The sequence below is a fragment of the Schistocerca americana genome, chromosome 2, assembly GCF_021461395.2.
Source record: "Schistocerca americana isolate TAMUIC-IGC-003095 chromosome 2, iqSchAmer2.1, whole genome shotgun sequence".
NCBI lineage: Eukaryota > Metazoa > Arthropoda > Insecta > Orthoptera > Acrididae > Schistocerca > Schistocerca americana.
In genome coordinates this window covers 355,382,060-355,397,087 of record NC_060120.1, presented here as the reverse complement: position 1 = coordinate 355,397,087, position 15,028 = coordinate 355,382,060, and the positions used below count along the sequence as shown (strand labels likewise).

General features: G+C 36.4%; 1 protein-coding gene across 1 annotated transcript in view; it reads left to right on the top strand.

Moving 5' to 3' along the window:
• Nucleotides 1-11,482: 11,482 nt before the first annotated feature.
• The window catches only part of LOC124596338 (SUN domain-containing protein 2-like), a 170,604-nt gene continuing 167,058 nt past the window's right edge, over nt 11,483-15,028 (top strand). The window contains exon 1 of the mRNA XM_047135441.1: nt 11,483-11,589. Coding sequence (XP_046991397.1) covers nt 11,496-11,589 — 94 coding nt within the window. The 5' untranslated portion in view covers nt 11,483-11,495. The remainder of the gene's footprint in view (nt 11,590-15,028) is intronic.

Below are 15,028 nucleotides of genomic sequence, written 5' to 3'. Positions count from 1 at the left end.
GGCTCTGCTACAAGGTCAGGAAAACAGTTGTACAGAAAGGCATGAAACAAATTTAACTTACCATGTTAAACATTAGAGAATAAAGTTAATAATGCAAACTGTGAAATGACTGGAAGGCCTTCTGTCTTAAGCACCACTGAAGAGAACGTACTTGTCTATGCTGTCTTAATTCTCAAGCAGGCTCATTGTTTTTCGTAGCATGAGCTGGGTGCGGCATATTTGAATGTAAGGAATAGCTGTCTTTATGTTACCAAGGTAAACAAGTATGAGCAAAATCACAGTTTAATCTTAGTTTAATCAAACAATGATAAAATAAACTTAAATGATATGAGGTGAATCACTTTTTAACTAAGCACTAATAAAGTAAATTTTCAGAATATCACTCTGCAGCTTTATACAAGTCTTACCCCACAGTAATGACCCACTCGAAGCATTAAACAACACAGTTACATCAAATCCGTGCCAGCCACTTATTTGATGACTAATTAACTAATAAATAACTGCCTCATTGTGGGATTGTGCTGCTAGCTTGGAATCTGAGTAATTTTCTTCCACGGATGGTAAATTTTTATCACCTAGCTTCCTGTTTGTTTCATGTTAATACTACTCACTTGGACACATGACAACACAACTTATCACTCTGTTAGCCAGAGCAATAAAGAAAGAATAGATATTTGTTCACAACTGTGAAACAGCAATGGAACTGTACAGGACAATGTTATTTGTGATTGGCCCATTTTGTACAAAGGCACACCCACCCGAGGGTTAAAAGCTGCGCATTGGGGTTTTCCATTTACCTCCATTAATGTATATGATATGTAACGAAAGGATGTTTCAGTAAATGGGGATGAAGACAAAAACACTTCTAATATAACATGCAAAGAATAGAGTGGTTGCATTCATTCTTCCAGAGTCCTCAGAAAATTGCCTGCTGCAGAAATTTCTCAAACCAATTCTCTGGAAGACTTACCATATCTTCAAGCTTTGGAGAAGTGCTTCAGAATGTTTGATATGGAGCAAGACAATGCCCAACAAAAATGAAAATTATATATTGCTCCAGGAAAATTCATTTTGGGCATTAATATGAAAAAATAGAGATAATGCTGAATCCGTGCCTGAATTGCCTGTGAGTAATGACGAAAGTATTGTATCTGTATATTGAGCAAGCAGTAAAGGAAACAAAAGAAAAATTCGGAGTAGGTATTAAAATCCATGGAGAAGAAATAAAAACTTTGAGGTTCGCCGATGACACTGTAATTCTGTCAGAGACAGCAAAGGACTTGGAGGAGCAGTTGAATGGAATGGACAGTGTCTTGAAAGGAGGATATAAGATGAACATCAACAAAAGCAAAACGAGGATAATGGAATGTAGTCGAATTAAGTCGGGTGATGCTGAGGGAATTAGATTAGGAAATGAGACACTTAAAGCAGTAAAGGAGTTTTGCTATTTGGGGAGCAAAATAACTGATGATGGTCGAAGTAGAGAGGATTTAAAATGTAGACTGGCAATGGCAAAGAAAGCGTTTCTGAAGAAGAGAAATTTGTTAACATCGAGTATAGATTTAAGTGTCAAGAAGTCATTTCTGAAAGTATTTGTATGGAGCGTAGCCATGTATGGAGGTGAAACATGGACGATAAATAGTTTGGACAAGAAGAGAATAGAAGCTTTCAAAATGTGGTGCTACAGAAAAATGCTGAAGATTAGATGGGTAGATAACATAACTAATGAGGAAGTATTGAATAGAACTGGGGAGAAAAGAAGTTTGTGGCACAACTTGACCAGAAGAAGGGATCGGTTGGTAGGACATGTTCTGAGGCATCAAGGGATCACCAATTTCCGTCTCTAATGACCTCGTTGTCGACGGGACGTTAAACACCAATATCCTCCTCCTCCATCACCAATTTAGTATTGGAGGGCAGCGTGGAGGATAAAAATCGTAGAGGGAGACCAAGAGATGAATACACTAAACAGATTCAGAAGGATGTAGGTTGCAATAGGTACTGGGAGATGAACAAGCTTGCACAGGATAGAGTAGCATGGAGAGCTGCATCAAACCAGTCACAGGACTAAAGACCACAACAACAATGACGCAATACCAACTGGTGAAGAAAGGGTCAGATCAGAGGAAGCAATTCTAGAAGGTTTTTGTTCTTGTTGATTATCCCCATGTGACTGGAAGGAATGGTCTAAATTGCCAGTGTGTCGGAGTCATAACAGAAGTGGAAGCCTGATTTCTGCATTTTTCCTGAGGTTCCGTATGGGAAACTTTTTATCCACTGAGAACATATTGTAGATTTGTGATTTATGCTGTGAATAGACGGTCATCATTAATCAAATATTTTCTAAATGCCTCAAATGTTTGCTGAAGATGTGTAAAATATTTTGTAAACAAGTGTAAAATATTTTGTAAACATGTAAAAAATATTATAAAGCGTATGTATATAAAATATTGTAAAGCATATGTATTTTTTAAAAAGATAGTTTGTGTCCAAATTACCCCAATAGAGGGAAATATGGAACTCTGAATGCGAATTCAATAACCATCTGAAATTATCCTATTGTACAGTGTAAGATCGGACAGTTTTATTTGTTAGGTTATGGTTACTTAAATATTATTTTTGGTTCATGTTCCTTCATCACAGCTATCTCACAAAGCTGGCCATGTGAATTTGATACTCTTTCTAACCTGCCTCAAATAATATTAAAATTCCATCCTGTATTACCATGTCTTATGGTACATCACACACAAGATGCCCAGTGTTGACCAGCAAAACAAGTGTTGGCTTCAGTGCAGACTTTTGTTAAGCTCAATTTAATGTAATGTTGACCACTGACAATACCTGTTGTAGATTTTGAATCTGTAGGAATTCACAGTTGTATGCTTTACGTTTGCAGGCAAATCATAAAAGATTTTCACACCACAGTGCAGAACCCTACTATGAACTACATTGCCGTGCCTTAAATCACAGTTTTATCTGAAACTGATTTTTGTTAGTAGCTATAAATAACATTAAGCTAATAAATGTATTCATACTTTCAAAACCTCTGAATAAGGTACATGCCTGTTAATAGAACATTGTTATTGTTTGCTTTTTCTGGATAAATACTTTATTAACATTGCTGACATCAAAACAAATGTGGATCACAGTGTCACCTGTTCAACAGTAGATGGCAATACATATCTGTTTAATGTACCATTCATATTTTGATGATGTTTCTTTGAAAATTTCGTCTCTTATTTTCATTAGGGGAGCTTTTGGGAGTATTATTTTGTTTGGAGACTATTATTTGAATTTTTATTTATTATTTTATGTCTTTCCTATTATATTTTGGAAGTCCATTTTTTTGCATTTTCATGTTATTTGTGAAAATGTTAATTATCGTTTGGAATTGGGTTTGTTTCTTTCATCAGTAACTGGCAGATAATTATATATTTAACATCACCCACATATGAACTTTGTTACTAAAAATTATGCTTAAGAATGTATAATTGCTTTTTCTTCATAAAATACGCATGTGTTCTGAATACTACTTTCTTCTAGATGCTATTGTATTATTTATTTATTTATTTTTATTTATTTATTTATTCATCTGTAAACAAATTTCTTTGTATGGATGTCTTCAATATACATACATATGTACATTATTTTGTCATATAAGATAATGAAATACAAGCTATATATAATAAATTCAGAATATATATATGTATATTACACACGCAGTTTATCATTGAATTACATAATGCAGAAGAACATGCTTCAGTCAAAAGAAATAGATTACAAGATTCCTCTAATACTTCTATGGGTAAATTACAATCTAGAATGTCCACTTTATAACTGATTAACCTGATTATTTATTTATGCCAATTTTATGCTGTGTGAATTATATAATCAGGTAAAAACTATTTTTTAATAAATATTCTTTAAGGAATGCTTTAAATTTATAGAGTTCATTTATGTTTTTGGTTTCTTTTGGCAATTTATTGTATATCTTGACACCTTGGTAAAACATTGTGGTCTGGGTTTTAGTTTTATTCATTCTGTCTAGGTACAAGCAATTAGTGTTTCTGGTTTGGTGATCATATATACAGCTGTTTGCTAAATATTGTTCAATATGATGTGGAATCTGTCTTGTCAACTGACTATCATCAAATACATCTTTATCAAGAATGTTAATATCCGTAATGCATCGATATTCAAAGAAATATATATTGGAATGATAAAAATCATAATGTACCTCCTAATATTCTGCCCAACCTCCTTTTGCCTGGCTTAGTGCAGCAACTCGATGTGGCATGGACTCAATGAATTACTGAAAGTACCCTGCAGAAATGTTGAGCCATGCTGCCTCTAAAGCCATCTACAATTGTGGAAATGTCGCTGGTGCAAGATTTTGTGCATGAACTAGCATCTTGATTATGTCCCATAACTGTTTGATGGGATTCATATTGAGCAATATGGGCGGCCAAATCATTTGCTCAAATTGTTCAGAATGTTCTTCAAACCAATTGCAAACAATTATGGTCCGATGACATGGCGCATTGTCATCTGTAATAATTCCATCGTTGTTTTGGAATATGAAGTACATGAATGGCTGCAAATGGTCTCCAAGTAGCCAAACATAACCATTTCCACTCAGTGAACAGTTTGATCCATATAAACACAGGCTACACCATAATGGAGCCACCAGCCTGCACAGTGCCTTGTTGACAACTTGGGGGGTCTGCGGGTCTGCGCCACACCCGAACACTACCATCACCTCTTACCTCCTGAAATCAGGACTCATCTGGCCAGACCACAGTTTTACAGTTGTCTAGGTTCCAACCAGTATGGTCACGAGTCCAGGAGAGATGCTGCAGGAAATGTTGTGCTCTTAGCAAAGGCCCTTGTGTCAGTTGTCAGCTGCCATAGCTCATTAATACTAGGTTTTACTATACTGTCCTAATGGGTAAGTTTGTCTACATCCCGCATTGATTTCTGTGGTTATTTCACTCATTGTTGCTTGTCTGTCAGCACTGACAACTGTAAACAAAGGCCACTGCTCTTTGTCATTTAGCGAAGGTCATTGGCCACTGCATTGTCCATGGTGAGAGGTACTGCCTGGAATTTGATATTCTCAGCACACTCTTGACAGTGTGGATCCACAATATTGAATCCCCTAATGATTTCTGAAATGTAATATACCTTGTGTCTAGCTCCAACCACCACTTCTTGTTTAGTCTGTTAATTCCTGTCATGCGGCCATAACCACATTGGAAAATTTTTCACATGAATCTTCTGAGTACAAATGACAGCTCCACCAATGCAATGCCATTTTATACCTTGTGAATGTGATACTACTGCCAGCTGTGTATGTCTATATTGCTATCCCATGAATTTTGTCATCTCAGTGTAAAACAACTGTGTTAAAAGCTGTGATCAATTTCAATGTCATTGTTTTTAACCAGTGTCATTTACTATGTAAATGGAGAGAATCATATTAGTGACAAAGTTGAGTCCAAGAATATACTATGATAATCCACCATTAACAAGTTATTGTTTTTTAGTAAACCTGAAAACACCAAGTCTATGGAGGAGTCATATACTGAATTTTGTTTGACAATGAACAGAGTCAGTAATATCTACAAAAAATCAAATTATCTGTATTGACTGTTAATTATTGCTCCCTTCAACTTGGGAATAGTCTATCTGCAATTACATTTTCCTTCTTAACACATTGCACATTTATACGTCAGTTGAAGCTAACTGAAAAAAACTCTGTTATGTATATCTTATTATCCTTGTGATTATTGAACTAAGGGAACAAGTTTGCCAGAACATTACAGTTATCTTAGACTATTATCCACAGGACAGGATGAAATGAAAGTATGCCAAATAAACTAACACTCTCACTTCTAGGTAATACAACAAGCGATATGCTTCTTGAATAGTTATTCATGTTCTGACTTCATATAACTTTCATTTAGAAACAACGGAAGGAAGTTTCTTAAACACAATTTTTATCCAAACAGCTTTATTAACAAACATTTTTCTGCAGAGACAACTTTTATGCAACCTGCTTATTGTTGCAGAATCTGAGGTCAGTTAGCCCAAAATTTCTAACATTAATTACAATAAATTAGTACTTTATGCTCACTCAGTTGGCACGGGGGTTAGTAATTATTATTTTACAATAATATGTTCTTAACCCTGTGGCCCAACATTTTCACTGCAATGGACAGTTTTTTATGGTCACTTCTTTACCATTTTCAGTCTTGAGGCTGCAGGTTCATGCAGGGCACAACACCAATAGGGAGTGTAGTGGATTGTGTGCACTTGCAACCTCAGGACTGATTGAAAATGTCAGAGAATTGGCAATTAACACCTATCCACTGCAGTGGACACTATGCACCATAGGTCAAACTAAAAGATTGATGTAAAAGTTTCTCCTCTATATTAAAGGTATTATTTGTTAGAAATAGATTTGCTTGGATTTCCAACACAATAAATGGATTAAAATTAAACTATTATAGACCTTAAAGTATTAAATTTCATACTCTGCATAATCAGTGTGATGAGAATATGGGAGATCATGCCTTTATGAATAATTTTTTGAATTATTATTTTAAAATTTTTAGTTTGATAGACCTTTACAACTAAATATATTTGTGATGTTAATATGTCCAAACATAGAGCTGCCTTAGCTACTCTATTTTTTCCTCTGTTAAAGTTATCTACATTCGTGTCCCACATAATTTTGCATATTCATATATATTTGAGCTTTGAGCTTCAGCCCACTTAAGCACAAGATGTTTCACTGACACATACATTGGACCATCTGTGTATTAGTTTTGTTAATACACTTCATCCTAATTAACAAATGTATGCAGCAGAGTAATATTTTAGAACCTGGTAAATGATTAAAGAATGAGCCAGATCAGCAAGTGAGTCATATTAAAGAGAATGACTAACTTACAGAGGACAGTTATATGTTATTATGAAAATTAGAATCTGGAAGTGAAGGAAAGAACATCAGCATTACTAAAATAAACTTTCTTTTTCCACTACTGTTTGAGGTGATGATAATTTTTAAACTTTATAACTTTATCATTTTGATTGATTTAACTGTGGGTTTTTGGTGAAACATTTGTGGTGACATAGTCGAACGAGTTCGATATGAACATACAAAACGGATACCAAGAACAATGTTTCAGTTTCTCTTTGAATATTTCTATTGTCTTCAGTCCTCCCCCCCCCCCCCCCTCTCCCTCCCTCCCTCCTCTTCATTATTATCTTGCTGTGTACTGGTGTTGCTGAAGCATGTGTATCCTATTTTGTATTGATTTACGTCAATAAAGTCGTTTAATTCATTGCAACAGTATCTGCTTACTACATGCACATGTGTACCCACACACACACACACACACACACACACACACACACACACACACAAAGTTATTATTATTATTATAAGCCCATTTTTAGTACACAACTGATCCGAAGGTGGTAATCAAGAAAAGATTTTGAACCCAGCTAATGATAATGGTCAGGGAGGCACAGAAATTGGGGTTTATAAGATCATCTAACAAAAGTATCAGGCCCGCTGTATTGGACAGACTGGGAGATTAATCTGTATTAGACTCAGAGAATGTCATAAAAGCTGGAGATTAAATAACCCAGATTCATCATTTTCCAAACATTGCTTGAACCAAAACCATAAATACATAATAGATGTAGAAGTCCTAGACATAGAGTGAGAGTGTGCAAAGCTCAATTAGAAATATTATAAATTACAAAACAGATGTGCGTATCCCCACATTTGCTGTTGAATAAGCAAACTCATTCAATTTTTCACCCCTTTTAAACAATGTTACAGCCTACACTTAGAAGAAGAATATTGGTGGCTTAATTCATAAATAGATAATTACATATTACCATTCATGTGCAAATAGCTCTACTCCATTTATGTTTATTTGTAGTTACTGTAAGTGCTGTCCCAGTGAACGTTAATGTGTTAAAATTGTCAACATCTACATGTACATGATCTGCAATTCACAATTAAGTGCCTGACAGAGGGTTCATCAAACCACCTTTAAGCTACTTCTCTACTTTTACAGTCTCAAACAGCGTGCAGGAAAAACAAACATTTAAATTTTTTCATGTGATCTCTGATTTCTCTTATTTCATTATGATGATTGTTTCTCTCTATGTAGGTGGGCACCAATGAAATATTTTCACAGTCTAAGGAGAAAGTTGGTGACTAAAAACTCATGAGAATGTCCTGCTGCTGTGAAAGACTCCTTTGTTTTAATGACTGCCACCCCATTTTATGTGTCCTGTCTGTGGCACTCCTTTATTTTGCAATAAGCTGTCCTTTGAACTTTTTTGATGTCATCCATCAGTTACATCTGACGCAGATCCCAAACTGAAGAACAGTACTCCAGAAGAGGGTGGACAAACATAGTGTAAGCAGCCTCTTTAGTAGACATGTTACAATTTTTAAGTATTCTGCCAATAAATTGCAGTCTTCGGTTTGCTTTCTCTGCAACATGATCTGTCTGATAGTTTCCATTTAAGTTATGCATAATAGAAATCCCAAAGTATTTAATTTACAGCCTTTAAATTTCTGTGATTTATCACATAATCAAAATTTAGTGGATTACTTTTAGTGCTCATGTGGATGAATTCACACTTTTCATTATTTAGAGTCAGATATCCTGTCTAAATCATTTTGCAGTTTTTTTTGATCATCTGATAACATTATGTGATGGTAAACGACCAAATCATCTGCAAACAATCCTAAGATTGTCTCCTAAACTGTTTAAGCAGATCAGGGACATTAGAGGGTCTATGACACTTTGTTGAGGAATGCAAGATATTACTTCTGTTCTACTCTATCACTTTCTGTTAGTTATTATCAACTGTGCCTTTTCTACAGTAAATCAAGGAAACCAGTCACACAGCTGAGATGATACTTCATAGAAACCCAGTTTAATTCAAGTTGCTTGTGAGTAATGTGTCAAAAGCCTTCTGGAAATCTAAAAATGTGGAATAAATTTGACTACCCCTGTTTATGGCACTCATTGCTGCATGAGAACAAAGAACTAGTTGTGTTTCACAAGAATGATATTTTCTGAATCTGCATTCGCTATTTGTTGATAAACTGTTTTCTTTAAGGTGATTCATAATGTTCCAGCACAGTATATATTCCACAAACCTATATGAAATTGATGTTAGTGATATGGGTCTGTGATTTAGCAGATTACTCCTATTTCTTTTCTTGGATATTGGTATGACTTGTGCAACTTTCCAGTCTTTGAATGTGAATCTTTCTACAAGTGATCAGTTGTATAAAGCTACACGGAAGATATCTATTTCTCAGTTACTCATGTTGACAGTTGTACTTGATTCGAATTCTGCAATATTTACTTAGTCTTCTTTTGTGAAGGAATTTCAGGAAACCGTGTTTAATGATTCTGCTTTTGTTGCACTGTCATCAGTGATATCACCATTGCTACCATACAGTGAAGGCATTGATTGTGTCTTGTCACTGGTGTACTTCACATATGACTAAAGTCTCTTTGGGTGTTTGGCCAGATTTTGTGAGTGAGTTTCGTTGTGGTAACTATTAAAATCATCTTGCTTTGAAGTTTGTGCTAAATTTCTAGCTTCTGCACAACTTCACAAATCTTGAGGATTTTGCATTCTTTTAAATTTGGGATTCTTATTTTGTTGCTTCTGCAATAGTACTAGGATGTGTTTTGTGTACCATGGGGGATCAGTACCATCTCTAATTTATTTGGTATGTATCTCCCATTTGCCATCGATACTATTTCTGTGAATTTAAACCACACCTGGTATGTGCATATATAGTCAGATTGGAAGGGGCAGAGACTGTCTCTAAGGAAGATGTCAAGTGAATTTTTATCTTCTTTTTTTAAATAGATGTATAATGCATTTATTTTTGGTGGTTTTGGAAGTTACAGTATTCAGCCTCGCTACAACCTTTAGGTCACTAATCCCTGTACTGTCATGATGCTCCCTATTTGGTCAGGGTTATTTGTTGCTAAGAGGTCAAGTATGTTTTCAAAACCATTTACACTTTGTGTGGCCCCCTGAACTAGCTCAAGATAATTTTCTGGGAAGACATTCAGTGAGATTTTGGCTGACATTGTATGCTTATGACTGATGTTAAACATGTATTTTCACCAACACATTGAAGGTAGATTGGAGTATCTATCTGAAACAACACTCAGCATTTCTTTGAATTGATTAGCAGCTGTATCATCTAAGTTGGGTGTGGAGGGTAAGGATCCATGAAAGAGCCAATTATTAATTTATTCTGGTTGTCAAGTATAATCTCTACTAGAAGGTAAACTACTCCTGGTAGCAATAAACACTCCACCACCAACAAAATTTAATCTATCCTTTCTGAACACAGTTAGGTCCTTTGCAAAAATTTTAGTTGAGACCCAATAGCATATAAAAGCCACTCAGTCCTCTCCACACAGCCCCTGCTACCTGTGTAGGGAACCTATTTAGCAGAACCTGGAAACCCACCACCATATGCTGAAAGTTGAGGATTCTGCAACCTACATGGTTGCAGAACAGTCTGAGTCTGTGATTCAGACCCTCCAGTCAGATCTGTACCAAAGGACTGCAGTCGGTTCTGCCGACAATGCTACAAATTGTGAGCTCCGCCTTCACCTCGCAAGCAAGAGCAGCAGTCTTTACTACTTCAGGTAGCCACCAAAAACCAGAGAGAACCTCTTCTGATCCAAGTGACACACATTGTTAGTACCTGCATGAGCCACCAACTGCAGTTGGCTGCACCCCGTGCTCTTCATGGCATCTGGAAGCACTCATTCCACACCTGAAATGGCTCCTCCTCGTATGCGCACAGGGTACACACTGAATTCTTTCCTCTTAGAGGCCTCATTACACACCTAACATTGTAGCTTCCAACTACCAATAATCCCAACTCTGTGAATGCCCAGATCTTGCAGGTCAAGAGGATGCCTCTGGATGGGGCAAGTGACTTCATCTGACTCTGGGACCTTGTCAGCCACAGGTAGTGCCTGAAACCCATTTGTCAAACATATTGGGAGACTCTAATTGGGGGACACATGATGGACATTCCTTGGATCACCCTCTCCAGCCCCCCCCCCTCACCCCTCCACAGTGATATCCTTTGGCAGTAGCCTCAGGATGCATGACCGAAGCCAACATCATCTGGAGCTGTGAGTGAAGGGTCACCAACTAAGCTAGGATATGAACTTTTATAGTTTAAGTGAAGAATCAATAGCTTAAGAAGTTGATTTGTTAATCTTTGCTTTATTGCCATCTTTGGAGTCAGTTGCATACTATAAAATGGGCTTATAATCCAAAACCTAGGCGATAAAATAGTAGTAAAGTTCGTGGAACAAGGCAACAAAGAACTTTGTTCAGAAAATTTATGACTTAACATATGAAAATGTTTTATTGTCTTTCAGCTAGCTGCCGGAGACAGTTTCAGTATGTCTAATGTGGTTTGTGCAGAACACACTGAAAATTATTGCTGCGATACTTACGTGAGGCCAACACTTTTCGTCTTATCAGCATGTGCTGTTGGTAAGTGATTTTATATTGAGTCTACAATAACATAACATTGGAACTCTGTGGTGTGTATAAAAGAGAATAGCATTAATGAGGGCCAGTGATAGTTTCAGAACACCAAGTGAAGATTGGATATTATGTTGTGGTACTCTTGATGCTCGTACCTACAACATACTGCAGCCTCAGGTGTGCCCAACTTGCTTATGTGTGAGAAAAGACGAAATCGTCTTTGTTTCCTCTGAGAACACTTTCAGTTAAAACTTTTGTAGCTTTACACTACAGTGACTGATGTAATAGTCATAAAGGAAAGAGTAACCTATTGGTAGCTTGCATCTACTACTAACAGGACTATTCCCTCACTTGTATCTCAGGGTCAACAGTGTTGCACAGTGTCCTGTGGGAACAGATGTATCGAGTATGAATGAAAAAGTTATCTGTGTTATTTGATAGTATAGGTAGTCAGGCACTTAGAATAGCTATTTTGACTTCAGAGGGAACCTCAGTCATCATCCACTTTAGAGCTCCAAAATGCTCCCACACCAAGCAAATAAAATGCAAAAATCTATGAAATTACAGACATTATGTAGATGTGCACAGTTTTTTGGCAGGAAAATGGAGATGTCTTAGACCTTGGCTATGGCTCAGATGAAGAAAGGGATGAAAGAAGTGAAGGTTAGCAAAACATGGGCTATGAATCAGCCTCCTGACATATTTTGCAAATTTCCAGTCAATAACATTCTGTGAAACAATTTTCTGGAGTAACTCTCCACTTAACAAAAGTACTGATTGCACAAAAGTGAGCAGTAAGAATATGTGATATTCACCTGTGGTCATTATGTAGGAACTTCTTTAAGTGGGGTAGCCATCACAATACATATATTCACTAGTGAAATTCTTCGTAAATAATCCATTGTCTATACCTACAACACCACAGGAAATAGACCTTTATTACCCATTATTAAAGCTGTAAGTGGCTCAGAAAGGAGTTCAACATGCAGCAGCAAAAATCTTTTTTGATTTGCCCAATAACATAAAAATGTCTGACAGGTCGTAAAACAAGTTTTAAATGTAGCCAAAAACCATCTCTGCAGGACAGCTCCTTCTGTTCCATGGATGAATTTCTATCAGAAAAATGGTAGCCTGAAGAGAACCTTATTTTTAAGTGTAAATGCATGAGTAGGACTAAATAATAATGTATTTATTAATATTCAAATTTATCCTATAAACTGACTTCTTTCGTATCACTTCCATAAAAGAATAATTCAGATTATCTGTGGACATGTAACTAGCTTAACTAGCTGACCATGCCTGCCCCCTTCGTCCCCACCCCTGTATCACAGTCTCTCAATGCTGCACCTAACAGCCCTGTCCTGTCCCCACCAAGTTTCTGCTTACTCCAATGGGAACATTTCACAATATCCCTACATATCTCATTAACTGACACCTCAAGTATGCTTGCTGAATTATCAATAAGGCCACGTTGTCATCAGTAAAGATAGTAAACTTACAATATTACATACAAAGAGGCAGACTGTTAAAAGTAGGGAAACCTAGAACTGAGTTCTGAGGCACTTGACATGTAACAGTACACCACTCCAATGATGTTGCATGACTTATACCTGGAAACTTTGCTTTGTGTAAAAGGATAGGAACAGAAGAGAACCGGAACATTTGGGATGTGGCACTAGAGAAGAATGTTGAAAATTAGATGGACTGATAAGATAAAGAATAAGTAAGTTATATGCAGAATTGATGAAGAAAGGAACAAATGGAAAACACTGACAAGAAGAAGGGGCAGAATGACATCAAGGAATAATCTCCATAGTACTAGAGGGAGCTCTAGGGGCAAAAACTATAGGGGAATACAGAGACTGGAATAAATACATCCAGAAAACAACTCAATATATGGGTGCAAGAGGTACTCCGAGATGAAGAGGTTGGCACAGGAGAAGAATTTGGAGGAATTCATGGTGTACCACATCAAACCAGTCAGAAGACTACTCAATAAAACACTTTGTGACTGACACAGTCAAACACTTTTGTTAGGTCACAAAACATGCCAATCATCTTCATTGGGAAAACTATAAAGGAAGTTAAGCAGGAATACAAATTGTATGATGTGTACTGTGTACCACTTTCAGCAAGTGAACACTCTGAATGAGAAAAAGTTTCTAGATTAACTGAACCCAGAATTACACAACTGATGGCAGCTTAGGATGTATACTGGAAGCAGTGTTCAACATTATTAAAATGGCAGGAAAATCTTTCCAGGACAGTGAGAACTAAATATTAGAATCAAAGTTGTCCTTCAAGTACTGGAGGAAGATGCATGTAAAGCAGCCAAGAAACACCCTCATGGTATTCCATGTTGTCACACTGCCATTGAGGAAATTGTACATATATTTTTGATAGAAGCATGTATATTCTTTTGAGGAAATACAACAACCAGGCAGAGATGGATACCACCACAAAATGTAGCAGTAAAAATATACACAAGAGATGTATGTGTAAACTTATTTTTAAGAGGCAGTCACCAGGCAGATATATACTTCCTACTTTATTTGGCTAATTAAGTTAAATTGATAGTTATGCAAATGTAAAAAGAGTTATAATCTGCAGAACAAAAAGGAACATCAAAGACATTAATGAGTAAACAGAAGTATGCATTTGTGTTTCAGTATGGTCTGCAGCCCATAAATATCTCCCTCAAACAAACAATGGGCACCAAATATAATGCTGTTACATCTAGAGCATGTCTCACTTATCACAGAAGTAAGTGCAAAAAGTGTTACCTATATTATGAGGAAAATAAAATGCTGTCATCTCAATGATGAACTTATAAAAGTCACCATGAAATAATTAAAAGCTGTAGTTCATTGTTACTTTACAAACTAGGAAATCATATACACATATAGTCCAGTTCAGTTGCTCATAAATGAAAATTTAACAGCTCTGTCTGCAGGGCAGCTGTGGGTGCTTGGTTCCAAAATGGCAGTATCTGCTGATTTGGTTGTCTTTTTTTATTCAGGGCTTTACATTGGACAGAGGATGCAAACACCACCTTTGGATGTAGAGTGCACCAGTTCAGTATGCACCATTTCCATGATGTAATCCAGCCAGTCACATACCATACTTTGGGCATAAAAGTGGGAATCTTGCTAGTTTCATGACAGCCACATAAAACCTCATGATGAAGGTAGTCTGAAAAAACTTGGGATTTTATCTGAATGTGTTGTGGGAAGTTTCCTGAGAACATTTTGTGTTAGGATTGTCTTGTTAGTAATCCAAAAACAGTTGTTGATATATTCAACAAACATTTTTAAGAGTAATAGAAGAGATTGTTTTGCCAAGCTTCATGAGTCAAGCTATGAATTTGCTACAAGCTAGCACATTAGGACAGATCAAAGTAACAACAGTCACTATACAGGGAACTGAAACAGTCTTCAAGTCTCTG